Source organism: Phodopus roborovskii, unplaced genomic scaffold (assembly GCF_943737965.1).
Source record: "Phodopus roborovskii unplaced genomic scaffold, PHOROB, whole genome shotgun sequence".
NCBI lineage: Eukaryota > Metazoa > Chordata > Mammalia > Rodentia > Cricetidae > Phodopus > Phodopus roborovskii.
In genome coordinates, this window is record NW_026125546.1 from 6,397,445 (window position 1) to 6,419,486 (window position 22,042).

The 22,042-nt window shown below is 34.7% G+C and overlaps 1 protein-coding gene across 1 annotated transcript in view; it reads left to right on the forward strand.

The window, feature by feature from the left end:
* The window catches only part of Krit1 (KRIT1 ankyrin repeat containing), a 34,296-nt gene that overhangs the window by 6,942 nt on the left and 5,312 nt on the right, over window positions 1-22,042 (forward strand). The window contains exons 5-15 of the mRNA XM_051177202.1: window positions 1,785-1,914; window positions 2,459-2,702; window positions 2,879-2,994; window positions 3,181-3,324; window positions 5,703-5,859; window positions 6,440-6,547; window positions 9,235-9,391; window positions 10,344-10,495; window positions 15,266-15,432; window positions 16,132-16,219; window positions 16,688-16,894. Coding sequence (XP_051033159.1) covers window positions 1,785-1,914; window positions 2,459-2,702; window positions 2,879-2,994; window positions 3,181-3,324; window positions 5,703-5,859; window positions 6,440-6,547; window positions 9,235-9,391; window positions 10,344-10,495; window positions 15,266-15,432; window positions 16,132-16,219; window positions 16,688-16,894 — 1,670 coding nt within the window. The remainder of the gene's footprint in view (window positions 1-1,784; window positions 1,915-2,458; window positions 2,703-2,878; window positions 2,995-3,180; window positions 3,325-5,702; window positions 5,860-6,439; window positions 6,548-9,234; window positions 9,392-10,343; window positions 10,496-15,265; window positions 15,433-16,131; window positions 16,220-16,687; window positions 16,895-22,042) is intronic.

A 22,042-nucleotide genomic window follows, 5' to 3' on the forward strand; every position in this document is an offset into this window, starting at 1 on the left:
TTTGTTTATTATCTAACAAATAAAGCTTGCCCAGGAATCAGAGCACACTAGTTAGCCATAGAGGCCAGGCAGTAGTGGTGCACACCTTTAAGCTCAGCACTCGGGAGACAGAGGCAGAGGCATCTCTGTTCAAGGTCACCTTGGGCTACACGAGATTTAATCTGCCTAAAAGAGAAACAGAGCTCACACAAAGGTGATCCCAGACTTGCAATCATAAACCTTTATTCCCAGTACTAGGGAGTTGAGACAGGAGTGATATGGCTGAGGAGAGGGGAATATAAGGCGGAAGGATTTGTATGGACAGAGGCAGTCTGAAGAGTAGTGCAGTCCAAGCAGTCTGAGGACAGGGTCACCCCTTTGGTCTGAGCATTGGTAGCTGTGAGACCTCTCTAGTGACTAGCCACTTTGCTTGTCTTGTCTTCAGCATTAACCCCAGTATCAGGCTCCCGGTTTTTATTATTAACAACAATTAGAATTTGTGCTACATCCAGCACTGTCTTCTGACTTCTGAAGGTACCAGCCATGAATGTGGTTGGTAGGCAGATAAAACTCTGTCCACAAAAAACTCATATACATAATACAAAATTTAAAAAGTATTCTGGCCGGGTGGTGGTGGTACATACCTTTAATCTCAACACTCAGGAGGCAGAGGCAAGCAGCAGCTCTCTGAATTCATTCAAGGCTGGTCTACAAAGTGAGTTCCTAGACAGCCAGAGCTATACAGAGAAACCTTGTCTCAAAAAAAAAAAAAAAAAAAAAAAAAAAAAAAAAAGGAAAAGGAAAAAAAGAAAAATATTCTAGTTGTAAAGCAATTTTTCAAAGGATATGCCATTAATAACCTAAAAGTAGATATAATTTATGATGAGGCTAAGAAAATATCGATTATAATTTTAAAATACCCTGCCCAGTAATATTATTGATAACATAGAGCTAATATAAAATTTTAAACTGAGCTTCTGACATCCTAGAATGGTAGAAAGCAATTTTCAGTTTCATTGCAGATCCTATAGCTAATTCATTTTGAGACTTTGGCAATCTTTAAAATTTAAAATTTAACTATATGTAAATAGACACAATATTCCATGCTCACACTTGATTCATGTGTATAGAGAGAATTCATTGAGGTATTTGATAAGAAATTACTTTAGAAACCATAGTGTTGGTCTCATGTAAGAGAGTGATACTTCTGATAAAAATTTACTGACCTACCATAGACATCCATCAGCTTGCTGCTTCATGTACTTGCATTATTTTGTTGGCCAGCTCTAGCATACAAGATTCATTCTTCTGAGTGTACTCGTTTTTAAAAAAAAATCTAGCCTTTTAAATGATGTCAGAAATCTTAATAGATTTTACTGCATTATTGAGGAAGAGATTATAAAGATTATAAATGCTGGCAACCACATAAGACAGCCAGAAGCCTCTGGGATCCCAGCATTCCAATTGAGTTTGGAAAATGGAAACAGTAGAATGTATGAACCAAAAACTCATGGGCCAGCTATCCCTGAGTCTACTGCATGTAGCAGAGAACAAGTCACACATTGCGTCAACGAGGTGGAAGGCAGGAACCAACCTCCAAAAGCTGTTCCCTGATCTATACACAAACACCTAAATAAATCAAAGTAGGCAAGACACAGAGCTGGCTGTCACCTGAGTCCAGTATTGAAGTTCCAAATACAGAACAGTTTTTGTTATTTTCACAAATTTTGAGAACATATCTATATTAAGAACACCTATTTGTAAACTTTATATAATGGAATAATTTCTTCATTTTTCTTTTTCAGATAATACTAAATATTCATATACTCCAGGATGCCCAGTTTTTTACTGCTTACAAGATATTATGAGAGTTTGTAGTGAATCCAGTACTCACTTTGCAACACTTACAGCAAGGATGTTAATTGCCTTGGATAAGTAAGAAACATATTAAAAATATTTTAATCATAAGTGCAATTAGTCTGAGGTGCACTTCTGGCAAAATATTAATGAAAAACAATGAAAAATAACCCCTTGTATTAAAAAATGGTCAGTTTTTCAGTTATAAGGATGAAAAACCCCCCACTAAGACTGCCTTGCTACTTAGAAGAAGAAGTTAATTTTATCTTTCCAAAATAATAAGCACTTCCCAGCTTTCAGGATCAAGATTCTTCTCTTATAAAAGTAGGTTCACTTATAAATGAGCAAGTCATAGTCTGTCTTCTTTTGTGTGATATAATGTCTGAGGAGGCCCAGTGTGGAGGTATGTCGTGCTTTGCTAAGATGTTTCATGTTTAGAATGGCATAGACATTTTAGAATAATTGCTGTCTGTTGACAAAGCTTTTATTAAGTACTTAACACTAAAAATTCTGAAAAGCTCAACGTAATTTTAGAACATGTCACATGTTAGAGTTCTAGAGTAGTCTGTCTTTTTCACCTTCACTTTTGAATATGCTCTTCTGCCTTTTTCCTCTCTACCAGGTGGCTAGATGAACGTCATGCACAATCTCACTTTATTCCGGCTTTATTTCGACCTTCTCCCCTTGAACGGATAAAGACAAATGTTATAAACCCTGCATATGCTGCTGAGTCGGGTCAAACAGAAAACTCACTACACATGGGCTATAGTGCACTAGAAATAAAGAGTAAAATGTTAGCCCTAGAGAAAGCAGACACCTGCATTTACAACCCTTTGTTCGGATCAGATCTTCAGTATACAAATCGGGTAAGAGTTGAATTTTGACTGGTTTCAAAATACATTTCAAATGTATTTTTCCTAAAAAAGATGCATCAGTTGTCATTGTAAGTATTAAAATAATGTTAGTGCTTTATTTACACATATGAAAGTCAAGAATGTAAGGCTTACAAGGAGTTTTAATTTGTCTTTTTTCCCCTTCCTAGGTTGATAAAGTGGTAATAAATCCATACTTTGGTCTAGGAGCTCCAGACTACTCAAAAATCCAAATTCCCAAACAGGAAAAATGGCAGCGAAGCATGAGCAGTGTCATGGAAGACAAGTACTGTTTTGGTTTTACTCTGATTGGCTTTCATAACTTGATGTTAAAATGTACCTAGGCAGTAAGCAAGCAGTGTGATCACTAGCCTACAGCTGCACAGTGATAGGTAGTGCATAGATGTGTAGCACATCTGCTTTGAAGTAATGTGAGTTTCAACAGTATTTATACTTTCTTTTTTATGATCAGAGAACGACAGTGGGTTGATGACTTTCCTTTGCATCGAAATGCCTGTGAAGGAGATTCAGAATTACTAAGCCATCTTCTTAATAAGGGATATTCAGTCAACCAACTAGATAATGACCACTGGGCACCCATCCATTATGCATGCTGGTAAGAAGATTATATTTTTTAGGAAAATTGAATTCATAATTATAATTACAATATTATTGTTTCTTATCAGAAAACTCTTCTCATTATAGACAGCATGTGTCATGTTTGTCTGCTGAGCATTCTGTTCTGATCTTTTGATTACTGTGTATATACTACTATTCGTAATTGCCAAATCTGACACAAGTAAAGCACTGCCATTCTTTTTAGTCATAGCAAGCCATTCAGTAAGATGGCCAATGGTTAGTAAATGTCAGTGCAAACCATGGGGCTCCATATTGCCCCTTCATGATACAATTATATTGTATTACACTGCTTTATTCTCACAGTAAAATTGATATTTGTTAAGTACATGAGATCATGTTAGAAAATTATCCATTAAATGCATGTGTAAAAGTACATATGAATAAATAAAAATGAAGTTAATAAAAGAAAATTATCCATTTAGCTTAGCTCTTTCAGAATCTAAGGTATCAATAAACCTAACAGATCCTTCAGAGATTCTTAGGTCACTACCTTCTGTTTTATCAGATGTAAGGGCTAGAACAGAATTGGAGTTAGTTCTTTGTGTTCATCACCCAGTATACCTCTTGGCACTGTTATTCTTCACATAGTAATGCTGCTTAGATGCACTGAGTTCTTAGTTCATAGTAGTAATGTAGTTACAGATCATTGTCTCAGAAAGACAAAATCATTCCATTAGTTCGTAGCAGTAATGTACTGTTACAGATTGTTGTCTCACAAAGACATAGTCGTTCCATTTGTTATGAGATTACTTTTAATGTATTGTTTTAAGTGTTCTTAACTTTTGTAAATAATACTACTTTATTTGCTTTCTATTAAATGTTCATATTATCTTAGTTGTGTCACAGTGAGCAAGGAACTTCACCTCTATATTTCAGTATGCTTACCTATAAGTAAATTACATTAATTAGGGTTGAGAAAGAGCTTAGTGCTGGAAGACTTAGTATGTGCTGAGCCCTGGGTTCAGTAGTCAGCACTATAAAAAGTAACAAATAGTAATTGGACCATTCTAGAATTCTTTTCAATTCAATTTTTTTCTATTTCTCTGATTCTAATATTTGTATCAAGCTGTTTAATGGTTATTTTTAATATACATGCTTTTTTATTTCTCTAAAAATATTTCTGTTCTGACTGTAAATATGCTTTTGATAGGGAATATAGTTCAGTGGCAGAACATTTGATCAATGTACATGTGGTCCAAGGTTTAATCCTAGAAGCAGGGGAAAAAACAACAAGCTATTTTTTTTTTTTTTTTTTCCCAGACAGGGTTTCTCTGTATTGTTTTGGAATCTGTCCTGAAACTAGCTCTGTAGACCAGGCTGGCCTCGAAATCAACAGAAATCCGCCTCTGCCCCAGAGTGCTGAGATTAAAGGCGTGCATCACCAATGCCTGGCTGAACAAGCTTTTAAATACTTATATGTATAATCTACCCTAAATAATCCTAAATAATCTTTAACTAATCCTAAATAATCTTTAAGTGATCTAGTGGATTTTTCTCACATAATTGATAAATACTGGTAGTAAAAACAATACTTAGAGATTAAAAGGTGGTGTATATTACACTTCAGTTCTCAAAAATTGCTGCAAAATTGGAAGTGATCACATCAGTGAACTTTAATTTAGGAACCAGATTTATATATTTTAGTGTGCTTTACATTTTGCAGCAGAGGGTATTTTTTTCACTAGTAAAAGAAAAGTTTTGAACTACCTACTACATAAAAACAAAAGTATAGTGTGACATTTAATGTGTTTTGGGATATTCCAAGGTTTCAGTAGCAGTGGTTGGTTCCTAAGTGTGATCCTTATTAAGTTACTTAACATCCCCTAATGCATGCTTGTGTATTTACAAGATAGAGTTTAAAATGATATTTTTCCTAAGATAAAATAGAAAATGCTGTTTACTTAAAACTTACAGCATTATGTAACAATGACTTAATTTCTGATTCTAAGTTGCTTTTTATGCTGCTACTTGGTTTGATTGTTTTTCCATGATGCTGGCAGCTGAACCCTGGGGTTCTTGATGCACATATTTGCCAGTGAGCTACACCTTCTGACCCAGTTTTGAACTGGAGATTATGTCTCCTGATTTCTAACTTTTGTACTTTTTATGGGATGATTATGCCATCTTTTTTCTCTTGTTTTGAAAGTATATTTCTCTTAGTTGATCAGAAATAGAAACAGTCGAATTAAGCTATAGCAATGCATAATACATTCCTAAGTGTTCCAGACACTTAAGTCAGTATCTTAATATATTAATTATTTTTTTCTCTAGATTTACTTCAGATATCTTACAAAGTTTGAATTTTTAAGCATTTCAGGTGGGTTTTTTTTAAGGTACATTTTATTTGTTTTATAGGTATGGGAAAGTGGAGGCCACTCGCATATTACTAGAAAAAGGAAAGTGCAATCCAAACCTTTTAAATGGCCAGCTCAGCTCACCTCTTCACTTTGCTGCTGGAGGGGGGCATGCAGACATAGTGCAGATCCTCCTGAATCACCCAGACATTGACAGGGTAAGTTACTATGTTTTTATATTTTCATTTCAGCAACTAACAAGTAGTGATACAGAAACATTTAATTGTATACTTAACGGGTCAATCAAAAAGAACAAATTTTACTTTATAAAGTATAATGTATGTTTTAACTGTGCTTTTAATCCTGTTTTAAATTGTTTTTATTATGATAAAGTACACTTAACTTAAAATATATAATTTTAGCCACTTTGTTGCAAAGTTCAAAGCATTCAGTACATTTATTTGTGCTGTTATATATAGCCATTACATACATCCATCTCCAGAAAATATATAAAATTCATTCTATATTTTATTTTATCTCTAACGTCTTGAAGAAAGGAAACTCATTTACCCATTTTCTAGAATTTGTACTGACAATCATGTGGTAAAAAGGAAAGAAAAACTACGGAAATCTTTCTTAAATCTACAACTGAACTTTTAAAAACCATAATCCTAGTAGTTAGTGCTTTGAGGTTTTTAGCTTTTCCAACTTTTGTTTTAGTATATACTGAGTATAGTTAATATTTACTTGATCCTTAACCAGAGCATATCTTTTTGTCCATTGTTTTCTCAATTCTAGCATATAACAGACCAACAAGGAAGATCCCCATTAAATATTTGTGAAGAAAACAAACAAAATAACTGGGAAGAAGCTGCAAAATTGTTGAAAGAAGCCATTAACAAACCAGTAAGAATTATCTGAATAGTTAGAGTCAAATGTTGTATTTGAATTGATAGTTTGCAAAAGTTCAATCCCTAAGTTGATCCTTTTCTTAGTTAGGGTTTGTACTGCTATGAAGAGACAACATGACATTTAATTGGGGTGGCATATAGTTCAGAAGTTCAGTCAGTCAGTCCGTTATCATCATGATGGGGAATGTGGTGGCTTCAGGCAGATGTGGTGATGGGAAGTCAGCTGTGATACTGGGTGGTATTCTGAGCATAGGAAATCTCAAAGCCTGCCCCCACAGTGGTGTACTTTCTCCAACAAGGCTATACCCACTCCAACAAAGCCATATCTCCTAATAGTGCCACTCCTTATGAGATTATGGGCCAATTACTTTCAAACTACCACAATCCTCTTTACCAAAAAAAAAAAAAAAAAAAAAAAAAAAAAAAAATTAACTTCTAGTGTAATTTCATATGACAGATGTAACTAAACATATCACTAGACATTTTTGGTATTGTGCAAATATCATGGAGTGTATTTGTACAACATCCATGTTATAACTTGCTATTTAACTAGACTTTATAGCATATAGTGTGATTTATGTGATGCTATTACATGTTTGATTCTGTCATTGACCAAAACATTAAGTTATGTGTGATTGTACTTAATATGTTTATATAAGTAGTTCTGCTCATTGGTGTGTATTTTTCTTCGAGCAATGTTTGTATTTATAAGCAGCAGCATTATATACCGTTCATTAATAATCTTAAGCATATTGATGTATAAGAAACTCATTTCGTATGTGGGAGACAGTTGTAATGCTTGGGCTATTTGAGGGACCCATGGCAGTAGAATCAGGATCTATCTCTGGTGCATGAGCTAGCTTGTTAGAGCCCATTCCCTTTGAGAGGATGCCATCATGCTCAGGCTTACTCAGCAGGGAGGGGCTTGGTCCTGCCCCAACTAATGTGCCAATCTGTGTTGATTCCCCATGGGAGCCCTTACCTATTAGGAGTAGTGGATGGGAGGTGGGCTGGGGGAAAGATACTGGGAGGTGGGCAGGAGGAGGGGTGGGAGCCAGGACTTGGGTTGGAATGTAAAATGAAATTTAATAAAAAAAAATACATATTTAAATTTTTTAAAAAATTTAAACAAATAAATTCACTATTCATTTTCCTCCTCACAAAAGATGATTTACTACTTTTGTGTGTATGTGTGTAGTAGTGCATATGTGAAAGCCAGAAGATAATGTTAGGAGTCTCTTTTTTTTTTTTTTTTTTTTTTTTAGACAGCAATTTCCTGTGGATTTTGAGGCTGTCCTGGAATATGCTCTTGTAGATCAGGCTGGTCTTGAACTCACATAGATCTGCCTGCCTCTGCCTCCCAAGTGCTGGGATTAAAGGTATACTCCACCATCCAGCTTTTTTTTTTTTAATAATTTATTAGAATTTATTTTATGTGCATCGGTGTGAAGTTGTCATCCCCTGTAACTGAAGTTTCAGACAGTTGTGAGCAGCCATGTGGTTGCTGGGAATTGAACCCAGGTCCTCTGGAAGAGCAGCCAGTGCTCTTAACCGCTTGAGCCATCCCTCTAGCACAATGTTAGGAATCTTTATCACTTCTCTACTTGTTTTTTGAGACAGGATCTCTTGCTAAAGCTAAAGCCCACCAGTTTATCTAGCTACCAGGACCTCTCCTCTCTTCAACAACTCTGGAATTACAGACACAGACAGCCATTCAGAGCTCTTATGTGGGTGCTGAGGATTTAAACGCAGAACTTGCTTTCACAGCAAGTGCTCATAGTCACTGATCCCTAGCTCTTCCCTGCTTTTTTAATGTAGCTAATTCAAAAGAGACATCTTTATGTTATTCTTCACTATGTTCAGTTTCTAATGGTAGATGACATTTTCTGCCTAACTTTTGTATTGTGAATGTGATCAAGTGAATCAGCGACTTTTAAACAAAAATGAATTGGCCTACCAATCGTTTGGGAGATAAGCTGCCTGCTATAACCGGATAAATCTATTGATAATGCTACTGCTGTTTTAGGATTTTGTGAACTTGAGGAAGGAAACTAATTCAAAATCCAGTATTTCACAACTTGCACTTTCCAAGTCTTCTGTTAGCATTTCTTCAGTATGATTTGTGTCCTACTAGACTCAGGAGGTTCTTAGATTTAATTTCAAGTTTATATTTCCTGTAGTATTTACATTGTATATCCAATACTCTATAAACTATATTCATAGAAGAATTTGATAGTCAATATTTAAATTAACAACAATAAAAGATTTTCCTTGATTTGACCATGGAACATTCAGAAGAAAATTTAGAAAGTGCAAATAATAGAAGTAATATTTTTAAAATATTGTCAACATGTTATTGTTTGAAGCAAATTTTTGATAGTTCTGCATTAGAAATCTATCACAAAGTCTTGCTGCATTGTGATATGTAATTATTTTAATGCATATGTGAGTATGTATATGCACATGTGTTTGTGAGTGTCCGCAGGGACCAGAGATGGTATTGGGTTCCCTTAACCTGGAATTCCAAGTGGTATGAACTTCCCAAGCTAGGTGCAGGGGGCTAAGCTCTACTTCTCTGCAGGAATAGCAAGTGCTCTTGACTGCTAAGCCATATCATCAAGCCTCAGGATATGTAATTTTCAAATAGCTCACATGACTTTTCCTTTTATTTTTTTTCCCTAGTATGAAAAAGTCCGAATTTACAGAATGGATGGATCATACCGTTCTGTTGAACTAAAGCATGGCAATAATACAACAGCACAGCAGATAATGGAAGGAATGAGACTCTCTCAAGAAACTCAGCAGTATTTCACTATTTGGATCTGTTCAGAAAACCTTAGTAAGAAAACTTGGCATGGGAAAGTAATTTAGTGTTTAAACCTCATTCCTTTTTGGAAGTGGGCTAGCAAACTTGAGTATAACACTATTAACTTTAGTTATATTTTATTACTGTTTAGACCACGGAAATGGGGACAATTCCCTCTCCTGCTTCATTCAAAGCATTTAAAAAGTAGTAAACACCAGAAGTTTTCTCTCTGGCAACCCAGTTAGTTAGAGTGCTGTTAAATGTAGAATTCACACAACTTGCCTTTATTTTCATTTCTCTCCAACTGATTGAAACGTTTCTTTATGTTAGTTTTCTGTCAAACCTTTTTATTTAATCCAACTACGTGAATGTTTATTTATCCTTTCAAATTTACTGTAAAGATTTAAAGAATTTAAATGGTTAGTGGTTATATTTGGATATATGTTTAGCACCAAGTCATACTAATTATTCTTAAGTAATTAAGTAATCTATAATGCAATTAAGAATTTAATGTGCATTAATGCATTTGATTTAAGAATTATCCTTAAAATAATGTGGAATTTTTTCCCAGTCCTATTTACAAAGCCAGGTCTTCTAGATACTAATAAGCAAGTGCTATACTAAAAAAGATTCACATCCCAAGTCCAGGAAATATTATTTACTTTTGTTTTGTTTTTTGTGACAGGATTTCATGTAACTGGCATCACACTTGCTATTTGGCTGAGGATAAACTTAAACTTCCTGACTGCTGGGATTATAGTCTTATGCCATGATACCTGTCTCCCAAGAAATATTCTTGTTTATGTTCTTAAAAGCAGGCACTTATTCATGATTTGGGTAGTAATAATTATTAAACATTGATTTAAATTTAGATCTATAAACAGTCTAACACTTAGGTGCATTTAGTTTAATGGAAGCCTTCAATGCATTGATAAAATGGATTTGTTTTTACAGTATCATTTATAAAAGGAAAGCTCTTTTTCAGGCCTTCAGCTCAAGCCTTATCATAAACCCTTACAACAAGTTCGTGACTGGCCAGAAATACTTGCTGAATTGACTAATTTGGATCCACAAAGAGAAACACCACAGCTTTTCCTAAGAAGAGATGTGGGACTTCCTTTAGAAGTTGAGAAAAAGGTTTGCTTAGATATCTTGTTTAGTTACTTGAATGCACAGAATCTGTAGGGTCCCGTTGTAGACAGTCTAGGTAGGAATTGTGCTGTTCCAGTACTAGGAGTGTTTACTTCCTCTTCCTGTGAATCTTCATATGACATCATAATTGGGAGTTTCAGTTGCTCTATATATAAACTTCTGATTACTTTTTTCCTTTTATTTCCATTATCTTAACAAATACATTTTTCCTGTTGAAATAAGAAATAAGGAAGCTATACTTAAGAAAATTAACAACTAGAGAGATAATTTATACAGAAATTAACTTTTTTAGAATAGAAATCAGTTTTGTAAATTTCAAAGGCATAGGAAATAACAAGGTGGGAAAAACAAAACAAAAATCCTGGCTAAGGATAGAATTTTTACAAAGAGGATGTAAGAATGTATCCTAAGCACTAAGAGAGCAACCATCCTTGATGTAAAAATAGAATTTAAACTTGTTTGATCCTTTCCAAGCAAATATGTTTAGATTGAAGTACAGTAGATTTAGAGAAAATGAAATGTCATGGCAATAAATTGACAAAGAAGAAATCTGAGAGACAGATTATAACAAACTATATATGGTAGTCTAACAGTATCTATAAAAATTTAAAACTGAAAACTAACTGCTAGATCAAATAAATTGTTAAAAGAAAAATAAATTCAGAATATTAACAGACAAGGCTAAGCAAGTGTCAGCTATGTTCAAACTTGCTAAACATTTTTAGTCTGATATATTACCTTGGTATTATATAAAGCCAATGGTAATTTTGATTGTCTTGGATAAATATACTGTGAATTAGATAAAAATGTTAATGAAATACAACAAATAACTGAAGTCTTGATTATTGGACATGTGTTAGAATTACATTAATAGAATAAGTTGGTGGTTGGAATGGTTGTCTCAATGATGCAGAAAAGACATTTGAGAAAAATTCAACACCATTTCAGGAGACTGGAACTTTCCTCCTAAATCAGGAACAAGGTAGGATATGTACTTGAACCACTGCAATTTAGCACTGTTGTGGAAATTCTACACATAGCAGTTGCACAAGAAAAAGAAATAGATTTCCAAATTAGAAAAGAAAAAGAAAAACTGCTTTTTGCAAGTGATATGCTCTTATGTATAAGAAATCCTTAGAAATCCACAGGATAGCTACCCAAACTAGTTAGTAAATTATTTTGGAAAAGTTATAGGGGACAAACTCAACACACAACACACAAAAATTACTTATGTTTCTGTATACGATTAAACCCCCAGAAGTGCTAAGGACGTATCTGTAGTCAGTGTTTGCATCTGAGTTCAATCCCCACTACCCAGTCAACAAGCCAGGCATGGTGGAACATACTTAAAATTCCAACTCTGGGGAGGAGAAACATGGAGCCCTAGGACTTGCTGGCCAACCATCCTAGCCTAAGTAGGAAGCCCCAGGTCTTAGTGAAAGACCCTGTCTCAAAAACAAGGTAAACATTTCCTAAGGAATGACACCTGAGATTGTTGAACTCTGGCCTCCATTTGTACACACACACACACAACACACACACACACACACACACAATTAATAGATTCATTAACTGAATGTCTAAGATTGAAATACTCAGAAATAAATTTGACACAAGATTTATACATGGAAAATACATGCTGACAAGATGGCACAGCGAGTGTCTGCTTGCTGCCAAGCCTGCTATCTGGCTTCAGTCTCCAGAAGCCACACAGTGGAGAGACTTGACTCCTACATAGTGTCTTCTGATCTCCACACACATACATAATATCTAAATAAATATGAAAAACAAGTTTTAAAGTAAGACCTAAATAACTAGAATGATATTCATTTGTGTTCAGGGACAGATATTTTATGACAGTGTAGCAAAATGATGTGCAGATTTAATGCTATAAAGGTAAATATGTATATTCAAATAGCACAATCATGAAGAAAGAAGAATAAAGGTGGGTTATTCGCCTTTGATGCCTTCAAAACACACTATAAAGCTGTAGTAATCAAAATATTGTGGTATTAGCATAAATATGAATATATAAACAAATGATCAAAATTGAAGTCTAGAAACGAACCAATACATGTGCATCCCTTTGATTTATTGACGAACATGACAAATCCATCTGGTAGAGAAGGATTAGCTTCCACAGGAGACACTGGGATAGCTGTGTGTACTTATACAAGAATATAAAACACTATGATTGCTTAGGAGAACTATACAGTTGATTTTTAAAATCTATGTTTGTGCTTGGGAAATGAACCCAAATAAGACAGGCACAATAGTGCATATCTGTAATCCCAGCCTTCACATGGCATGATGGAAGACAAAAACAGATAATTCCTTCATGTTCACAGGCCAGCTAGCCTGGTGTTGAGTAAATAAGGGGACCATAAAATGCTGTAAATATATTGTATAATATTCTATGACTAAAAGAAATTAATTTATGATATATGACACAAGTGAGCCTTGAAAGCATGCTAAATGAATAAGCAAGATCAAAGGTTAAATACTCATTCCATTTATGTTATTAAAGCAAGTGACTTTATAAAACCAGAAAACACATTAGAAACTACTAACACTCTCATACTGGGGTTACCAGGAGTTTTGTTTTGTTTGATCGGGTTCTGGGAATTGGACCCTCATCCTTTTACCAGCTAAGCTTTAGCTCTGTTGCTGACTGCACCAGCTCAGACATTAATTTTTTCAGAGGTTCTGTTCAAGTGATATAAAGTCCTTGGAAATAGTGGTGAGGGCATAGCAAAATACTGAAACTATAATTAATGCCATTAGATTACATACTTACAAATGATTAAGATAGTAAGTTTTATGGTACATATATTACCACAATTTTAAAAATGTATTAGATTTATAAAATCTATAAGTAATCTAAGTATACTAAGTCTATCTTCTTGACTCATGTAATATTTTAGAAAATAGGCTGGGAGAGGAAAGGAGCAATAAAGATCATAGATACTAAATTGCATGGTTAGAAAGGTAGATTCATAAAAGGCAGCAAGGCTGTACCAAATTCTTGATTCAGAATGTCACATGATAAAATATCTTTGTCCTTTAATTCATATATTTGAGAAATTCCTAACTGCACTCAAAATCAGAGAATTGCATTTATTGGTTGCCATCATTATTTTAGGATGAAAATAGCCTGATATTATTAGAAAGTAGTAGTCATTGATTAAAACTCATTTAACATACTGCAGAAAATTCTGTTACTTTCTACTTAAACACTTCAATCTACTAAGTCAGTCATTAGTATGAGGACACTCATTCATCCTTTCCCCCCAACATCTTAAATTAAGAAATTAAAAACAAGGGTAAATTTAAAAAGTAATATAATTAACACTGTGGATTATTTGTTGCAGCCACTGATAGCTAACATTTTGCTACATTTACTTCATCTCTATTTTTTAATCTATTTTTTTATGTTTGTGGTATTTTGCCTGCATGTGAGTCTATGTACTACCTGTGTGCCTGATGCCTGCTCGGGCCAGAAGAGGATACAAGAATGAGGCTATAACATATACCACAATGTCATTTTAACTGAAAATTAAGTTTCCATAATAATATCCAAATTAACATTTCCCCTGTTTGTTTCAGAAATTCTTTATAAGCGCTCACCTGCAGGATCTAGTCAATATTTATAGTTAATATTTGCCTCTTTTTGGTGTCTTTTAAATTAGAAAATAATCTTCTTGTCATTATTTTCTGCAGATAATTCTGTTTCAGTGGGTTTTTTGTTTTGCTTTTAACCTTATGTAGGTGGAGTATTATAAGCTAAAACAAATGTTTTATCAAAATCTACCATAAACTTATATTTGGAACTACTCAGAGGCTATAATTGCTAATTATTTCTGAGTAGAAATATTTGTATAGACTAGCTTTGCCAGTATTTATTAATCCTATTAGGTAAGTTGTTTAAAAAAATGTAAGAAAATACTGTGTTAATACTGTGTTCTTCCTTAATATATTTGTTGTAAAGTTTAAAGCATTTGTCTTGGTCGGGCGGCGTTGGTAGCACTCGCCTTTAATCCAGCACTCGGGAGGCAGAGGCAGGCAAATCTCTGTGAGATGGAGGCCAGCCTGATCTACAGAGCTAGTTCCAGGACAGGTTCTAAAACAATATAGAAACCCTGTCTTGAAAAACCAAAAAAAAAAAAAAAAAAAAAAAATGTTTGACTTAAAAGAAGCTTATTTCAACTACATTTATCCTTCTAGGGATTGATGTATTTTGTCTTTCAGGTTCATCACTATACTTTATGAAACATATTAATAGAAAATGTTTTATGAATACAAAGATTTAGATAGGCTGTGCTATAAATTATTAATAGCATAAACTGTGATCATATTTATAGATTAGCAAATTACACAACCTATGGCCATACTCTACCTACTGCCTGTTTTCACATAGCTTGCAGGCTGGGGAGATTTTTGTAGAACATCAGTAGTTTAATATACCATATCATGAAAATTTATGGAATTCAATTTTCCATGTATATATGAGTTACTGGAGTATTTACAGTAGAAATTACATGACTGATAAAGCCTAAAATATTATTTGGTCCTTAGAAATAAAGCCTGCCAACCCCTATTCTAGAGAGTAATAGCTTATACAGACACACACACACACACACACACACACACATACACACACACACACACCTGTAGTTTATAATATTGGATAAGAAAACTTGTATATTTTTTAAGTCATTGTATGTAAATAATCAAATATATGTTTTTCCTTTTAAGATTGAAGACCCGCTAGCTATTCTTATTCTCTTTGATGAAGCCAGATATAATTTACTGAAGGGGTTTTATACAGCTCCTGATGCTAAACTGATAACACTGGCAAGTCTGCTGTTACAAATAGTTTATGGGAATTATGAGAGTAAGAAACACAAACAAGGTTTCTTAAAGTAAGTATATGATACAGTGCATGGCTTATGGTATGCTTAAGATTCTCTTTAACCAACACAGTTTTAATATTACTGCAAAGTGTTTTTTTTGTATTGTTGGCCAGGTGTGGTCAGTGAGTCTGAGACTGGAGGGTTGTGAATCAGAACATCTGAGCTGCATAGTGAGACCCGTCTCAAAACAGACACACTGTTTATACCTTAGATTAGAATTAAATAATACAAAACATTGAACAAAGAAAAAACAACTATAGAATGTTAGTTGGGGTTTTTTGGTTAGTAAAGCATTTTAAGTTTTATCTATGTTTGCTGTATTTAATATGATTTACCTTTATAGTTTTGCTTTGTATTTCTTTACTTTGTGTTTAAATAAGTTGGCTAAAAATTTGACTTAATATTATGAGTCAGATAACTAAGAATTCCACTAAAGGAAGTAGTTTGATGTTTAATCCTTGAGAGAAGCATGTATTTTAGTATGTCTAAAGTTATACTGTGATCTTTCAGTTATTAAAAATATTTTCTGCTTTTTGAAAAGGGAAACATTTCTCTAAATTGGCAATATTAAGATTGTGGAGAGTTTTGTTTTAAAACATCATATTCAGCTGAAAAGTTTCTATTTAATGCCTTTTGTGACAGAAGGATTATTGTACTTTAGCTACTAAAGATGACTTATTTAAAGGATGTTGGCATGTGTGCTTCCAGTGAAGAAAATCTGAAATCCATTGTACCTATTACTAAACTGAAAAGTAAAGCACCTCACTGGGTCAATCGAATACTCCATGAGTACAAGGTAAGCTACTCCAGAGAAATGGAAAAGACTGTAGGCTCTTCATATCAGTGTTATGCTTAAGTATTAAATTCTTAATCTCAGAATTAAAAGTGAATTTTCTTGTTCTCAATGCCTAAAACTGAAAGTAGAATAGAATGATTTATTTATTTCTAGAAACATAGTCTTTGATTAAGTACTTTATATATAGAGTGCTTTTATTAATTATACACACTGTGTTAAAGACTAGAGGTAAAACTGAAATAATGTACTGTCCTTGTCCATAAAGCACTTACATTCTATATGCATAGACAATACTTGTGGATCTCAGCTTATTTATTTTTAATATTAAGGCCACAAGAGAAAAAAATATACTTGAGATAATATTCTATAACTTAGTTCTTGTTAGGAGACATCATTGATTTTAGAAATTGCTGGTTGACCTGTTTGCATTATAAAAGGTCACATCTCTTTATTCTACTTTGTTTTCAGAATCTTAGTATGAGTGAGGGTGTCAGTAAGGAAATGCATCACCTGCAACGCATGTTTCTACAGAACTGCTGGGAAATCCCCACGTATGGAGCAGCTTTTTTCACAGGACAGATATTTACAAAGGCAAGCCCAAGCAGTCATAAAGTCATCCCTGTGTACGTAGGAGTGAATATAAAAGGACTTCATCTCCTCAACATGGAAACTAAGGTAGCTTGTCAGCTGTTTCTGAGTAGTCATATCATGTATTATCTGAAATAGCAGTGCTTCCTCCATGAAGACTCTAGAAATGGCATGTATATATACCATATAAATTAACTGTAATACATTTTTACATTTGTAATACCTTTTGTTGATACAATAGAGTAAATATTTTTGATAGACTGATACATTTATATGTTATATTTTGTGGAAAGGGTATTGAAATTTATATAATATGCTAATGCTGATGTAAAAATTACAAGAATTGAATATCTTTACATAAATACAGATTTCACATATATTTCTATATGAGAATTTTGGTTCTGTATTTTGAGACAGTGTTTCAGGCTCTGGATGTCCTGGAACTCACTATGTAGACTAGGCCTTAAATTCAGAGATTCGCCTGCCTCAGCCTCCTAAGTGCTGGCATTAAAGGCATGCACCATTACATCTAGATCATATATATTTCTAAAAAAAAAAAAAAAAAATCCATTGATAACTTTAGAGATAGGATCCAGATGTTGCAAACTCAAATTAAGAGAGACTTTTCATTATGTAGCTGTCTTAGTTCTGGCTGCTAAAATAAACTACCATAGACTGTAGGCTTATAAATAATAGGTATTTGTTTCTGGACAGTTCTAAAAGCTTAAAGTCTGAGATTAGGGCACTAGCACAGTCAAGTTCTGGTGAGGGTTCTCTTCTAAGTTATAAACTGCTACCAGCTTTTTATTTTTTTCTCACATGGAGGGAAAATAAGACTTAACCAAGCATGGTGGCACATATCTACAATCCCAGCACATGAGTGTTAAGGTAGGAATGAAAGTGAGTGACTCTAAGGCAAGCCTGTCCTAGACTACATAGTAACACCCTGATTGGAAGGAGGTGGGGTAGGAGGATTCCAGACTTAAGGAAAGTATACTTTTATAGCAAAGGGGCTTTATCTTAAAAATTAAGATTGGTTATAGGAATTAATCAGGGATTAAGATTTAGCGTGGAAGAGAATATGAATAGTTGCTTTTACAGACAGAGTTTGGTTTGGTTTGTTCTTTCTTAATTTTTATTATGTCTATAATTAAATATATGTTGTGCAGTGTGTACTTGTGAGTGCAGTTGCCCTCAGAGGTTACAGGTTTCAAATCATTGTGGAGCTACCAGTGTGGGTACTGGGAATCAAACTCAGGTCCTCTGTAAGAAATATAAGTGCTCTAACTGACAAACCATCTCTCCAGGCCCAGTACAAGATTTCTTTACACTATGTTCCTTATTTTAATCAAAGTGATTAGAATATAAGAGAATTGCTTGGCGGTTACTTTTAATGTATTCAACATATCTCGGCTGGATGAACGTCTTACTAATTTATGATAGTAATCTGGTAAAAATTGTACCTAACTTACTAAGATTTGTCAAGGCTAGATGATATTCCAAAGGACATCTTGGAAGTTTTATGTGTCTGGGTGTTTTCCGTGTGGAAGTCTGTGCATCTCACGTGTGCATGGTGCTCAAGTTGGTCAGAAGGGATGGCTGAAAACCCGAACTAAAATCACAGACAGTTGTGATGCAAGCTGTCCTCGGGTGCTGGGGCTCTGTGGAACCTGGTCCTCTGCAAGTGCAACCAGTGTTCTTAACCACTGAGCCATCTCTCCAGCCCTGAAGTCTCTTCTTACAGTGACTTGATTGTAAATAATCATTCATGTGAACTTGTGATCAGCCTTATGGGCAACAGTTATTACATCTAGTTGTACATCTAGAGAATAACTACAAACATAGGACAGAATAATGTAGATTTTCATATTTGACATGGAGTTTGGTTTCTTAAGTCCCTTACAGCTTGCTTTTGGGTCATTGCTTTTCTGTTCAAATTGGTTTACTTATACCAGGTAGGCTACTGCTATGTGGTTTGTGACACTTTTCTATTTCTGTGAACTGTAAACAAGCTTGCTTTCTTGTTTTAGCAAGCAAGGGGGGGAGAGGGGAAGAGAGAGGGAGAGAGACAGAGACAGAGAGAACAAACCAGTCACATTAGTGGCTATCTCTAACCACAGTGCCAAGCTAGTGAAAGTGAATGGATCCCTGGAGCTGGATGCTACACAGCCTAATTGGCAAGTTTCCAGGTTCAGTGAGAGCTGGCCCTATTTTAAAAGATAAAGGGGGGAGAGACTGAGGGGCCACTCAGCATTGACTTTTGGGCTCCATGTTCATACATAAGTACACACATACAAAAAGAAAGAAAGGGAGACAATAAAGGGGAAATACTTTTCACCATTTCAAGATGCTTTTCCTCTGCTAATTATGTGCTAGGAGAACTGGATGATAATGTTGTGAATATGACGCTGCTGTTTCTCTGAGCTACAATGCTTGGGTTTTGCTAGCATTTAAAGTTTGAATAAGAATAAAATGATAAAATGTTTTATAAAAATGTTTCATGATGGCTTGATGAATTAACAATATAATGTAACATTTTATGTTTTGAATAGTATTCTGATGCAGGTGTGGTGATATATTATGTAAGATTTAATAAAGCTTACCTGAGGGTACAGGATGCAAAGCTAGCCACAAGCCATAAAGACTAGGCAGTAGTGGTTCTCAACTTTTAATCCTACGACTCAGGAGACAGAAGAAGATGAATTTCTGTTGAGTCCAAGATCACACTGGGCTGCACGAGACTGAATCAGTTCAAAAGAGTAACAGAGCTCATGCCTTTAATCCCAGCACATGGGATCATATTCCTTTAATCCTGGTGCTAGGGAGGTAGAGACAGGAGTGATATGGCTAGGAGGAGAAAGGAATATAAGGCAGGGAGTGACAGGAACTCAATGGATTGCAGTCTGAGGCTTGGTGGAGAGCAGTGCAGTCTGCATTGTACTCTGAGGATTCATAGAGACAGGATCACCCATTTTGGCCTGAGGTAGAGGTAAGAGCTAGTGGCTTAGCTGCTGGGATTAAAGGTGTGTATCACCACTGCCTGGATCTGTGGCTGTGGCTAGCTTTGCATTTAGATCCCCAGATGAGCTTTATTAGATCATAAACAAAATATCACTGCATGCAAGAGTTGAATAAATGTGAAAACAGGCAAAAGGATTATAGCAATGTTATTAGTTGACAGACTTCTTTTTCAGAATAAGATACTCAGTTTCTAAGTAGAGGACTAGAGAGATGGCTTAGCTATTAAAAGCACTTGTTGCTCTTGTAGAGGACTGGAGCTGGGCTTCTAGAATACTTGGCGCTCACAACAGGTCCTGGGGGCTGATATCCTCTTCTGGGCTCTTTGGGAAACTGTGCACATGCACATGGACACACAAATAAACCCAAAAGTAAAATCTTTTTTTTTTTTTTTTTTTTTTTGCATATAGAGTATTTTTTATTTAATTTTATATAACAAAGTCCAATTAAATGAAAACAAACATTTATACACAATATTTGGGAATTTGGGCGTTGTTCTTTCCAAACTACTTCCTGCTGGTAAGGGGCGCTGTCTTGGGGGATTCGAAGAAGATTCAGATATCCTAGCTGTAGTCCAAAAGTAAAATCTTAAAAAAATAAATGACTAGATAAAAATATAAGTGGGAATGATACCCTTAGGTATATAAAAGGGTATATAAAAACTCCTAAGCTGCTGGTAAATTTATGGCTCCTTTGAAAGCTGTAAGATTATTTATTTATTTATTTATTTATTTATTTATTTATTTATTTTTGTCATCAAATAGGTTGTCCTTTAGTGATTGCTTCTCTAGAGAATGCAGCTGTTTTTTTTTTTTTTTAAATATCAATTTTCTACTTTTTTGTTTTCTTTCTCTAAAGCAGAGAAAGCAGCTCACCAGTTTCAAATGTTCATCTGATTTGTCTGTTCTGCTCACATAAAATGTACTGTGCTACAGCTTGCTTAGCTGTTTTCATTGCTGTGTCTTCAGCTTTACTGAGTAGCAGTATACCCCGGGCTGAGTTGAGTGTGCACACATACCATTCTGCATAACACATTGTTCTCATTACTGTGGCCCAGGTCAGCTGGGTACTGTGAGCGAGATCTCACTTGCTGCCTTTCCTTTTGCTGTTCCCGGCTAGCCCTCTCACTTATGACTAATGTGATTGACTGGTTTCCTTATGGAGCGCCTTGCCACTTGTAAGTTTTACCTCCTGAAGAAGGAAGCTTTTTCCTTTTGGAGGAGTCTGAGGGCTGTTTGGGCCCTGGTTCTTCTTATTATTCGGGGTCCTAAGAATCCGCTCCTCACTGCTGCTGTCTTCTGACAGCAGAATGTTATTTTACTGCATGGGGTCAGCTGTACTTTTGTTGGAAATCTGATTTTCATAAAATTGAAGATTGCTGCCTGCCCCTCTTTTCTTTCATTTATTCATTCTTTCTCCCTCCCTCCCCCCTCCTTTATTTTCTTATCTATTGTTTAAGTCTTCTTAAAGGGCTGATTTCTGGCTTAGTTTTAAAAAAGATTTCAATGGACTAAGGATACTCATTTTAAAGTATTACTGTGCTTTCCCTGGTTCCAATCTCTGCCGAATTGCTATTTTAGCATATCTTATCAAGCTATATTTTACAGCATGAATGGAGACAGCTGGCTTTAAAACAGATGGTACTAGTTCTTTTATATAACTTATACTCATGTAAATTAACTAAACTGTGTTTCCTTTACAGATCCCCACTTTAAAACTACCCTAAACTATCAGGTGTGGTGGTAGCACATGCCTTTAATCCCAGGAGGCAGAGACAGGTGGATCTTTCTGAGTTTTAGACCATTCTGTTCTACATAGTAAACCCCAGACCAGCCAGAACTATATAGTGAGGCCCTGTCTCAAAAATAAACAAAACAAAACAAAAAAACAAACTCGAAACTGTTGTCTTGGGCATATGTTTAGCTTATTATAGTTTACCTTCTAAGAATTGCCATTTATAAAGCAGCTAATATTTTTTTAAGTATTTATGTTTTGAAGGATATACACTTCATATATATGTATGCTTAGGGAAATAAAGTGCAAGTTACTACTAGAAGGTAATAATTAAAAATTAAGTAGAAGAACAAATTTTGTTCTACTTACTAGAGAGAAGCAATAAAAGTTTAAAAAGTTAGGCATGTTGATCGATGTATATATGATATATATATATATAGATAGATAGATAGATTATTGAGAACATCATATCATACTTCACAA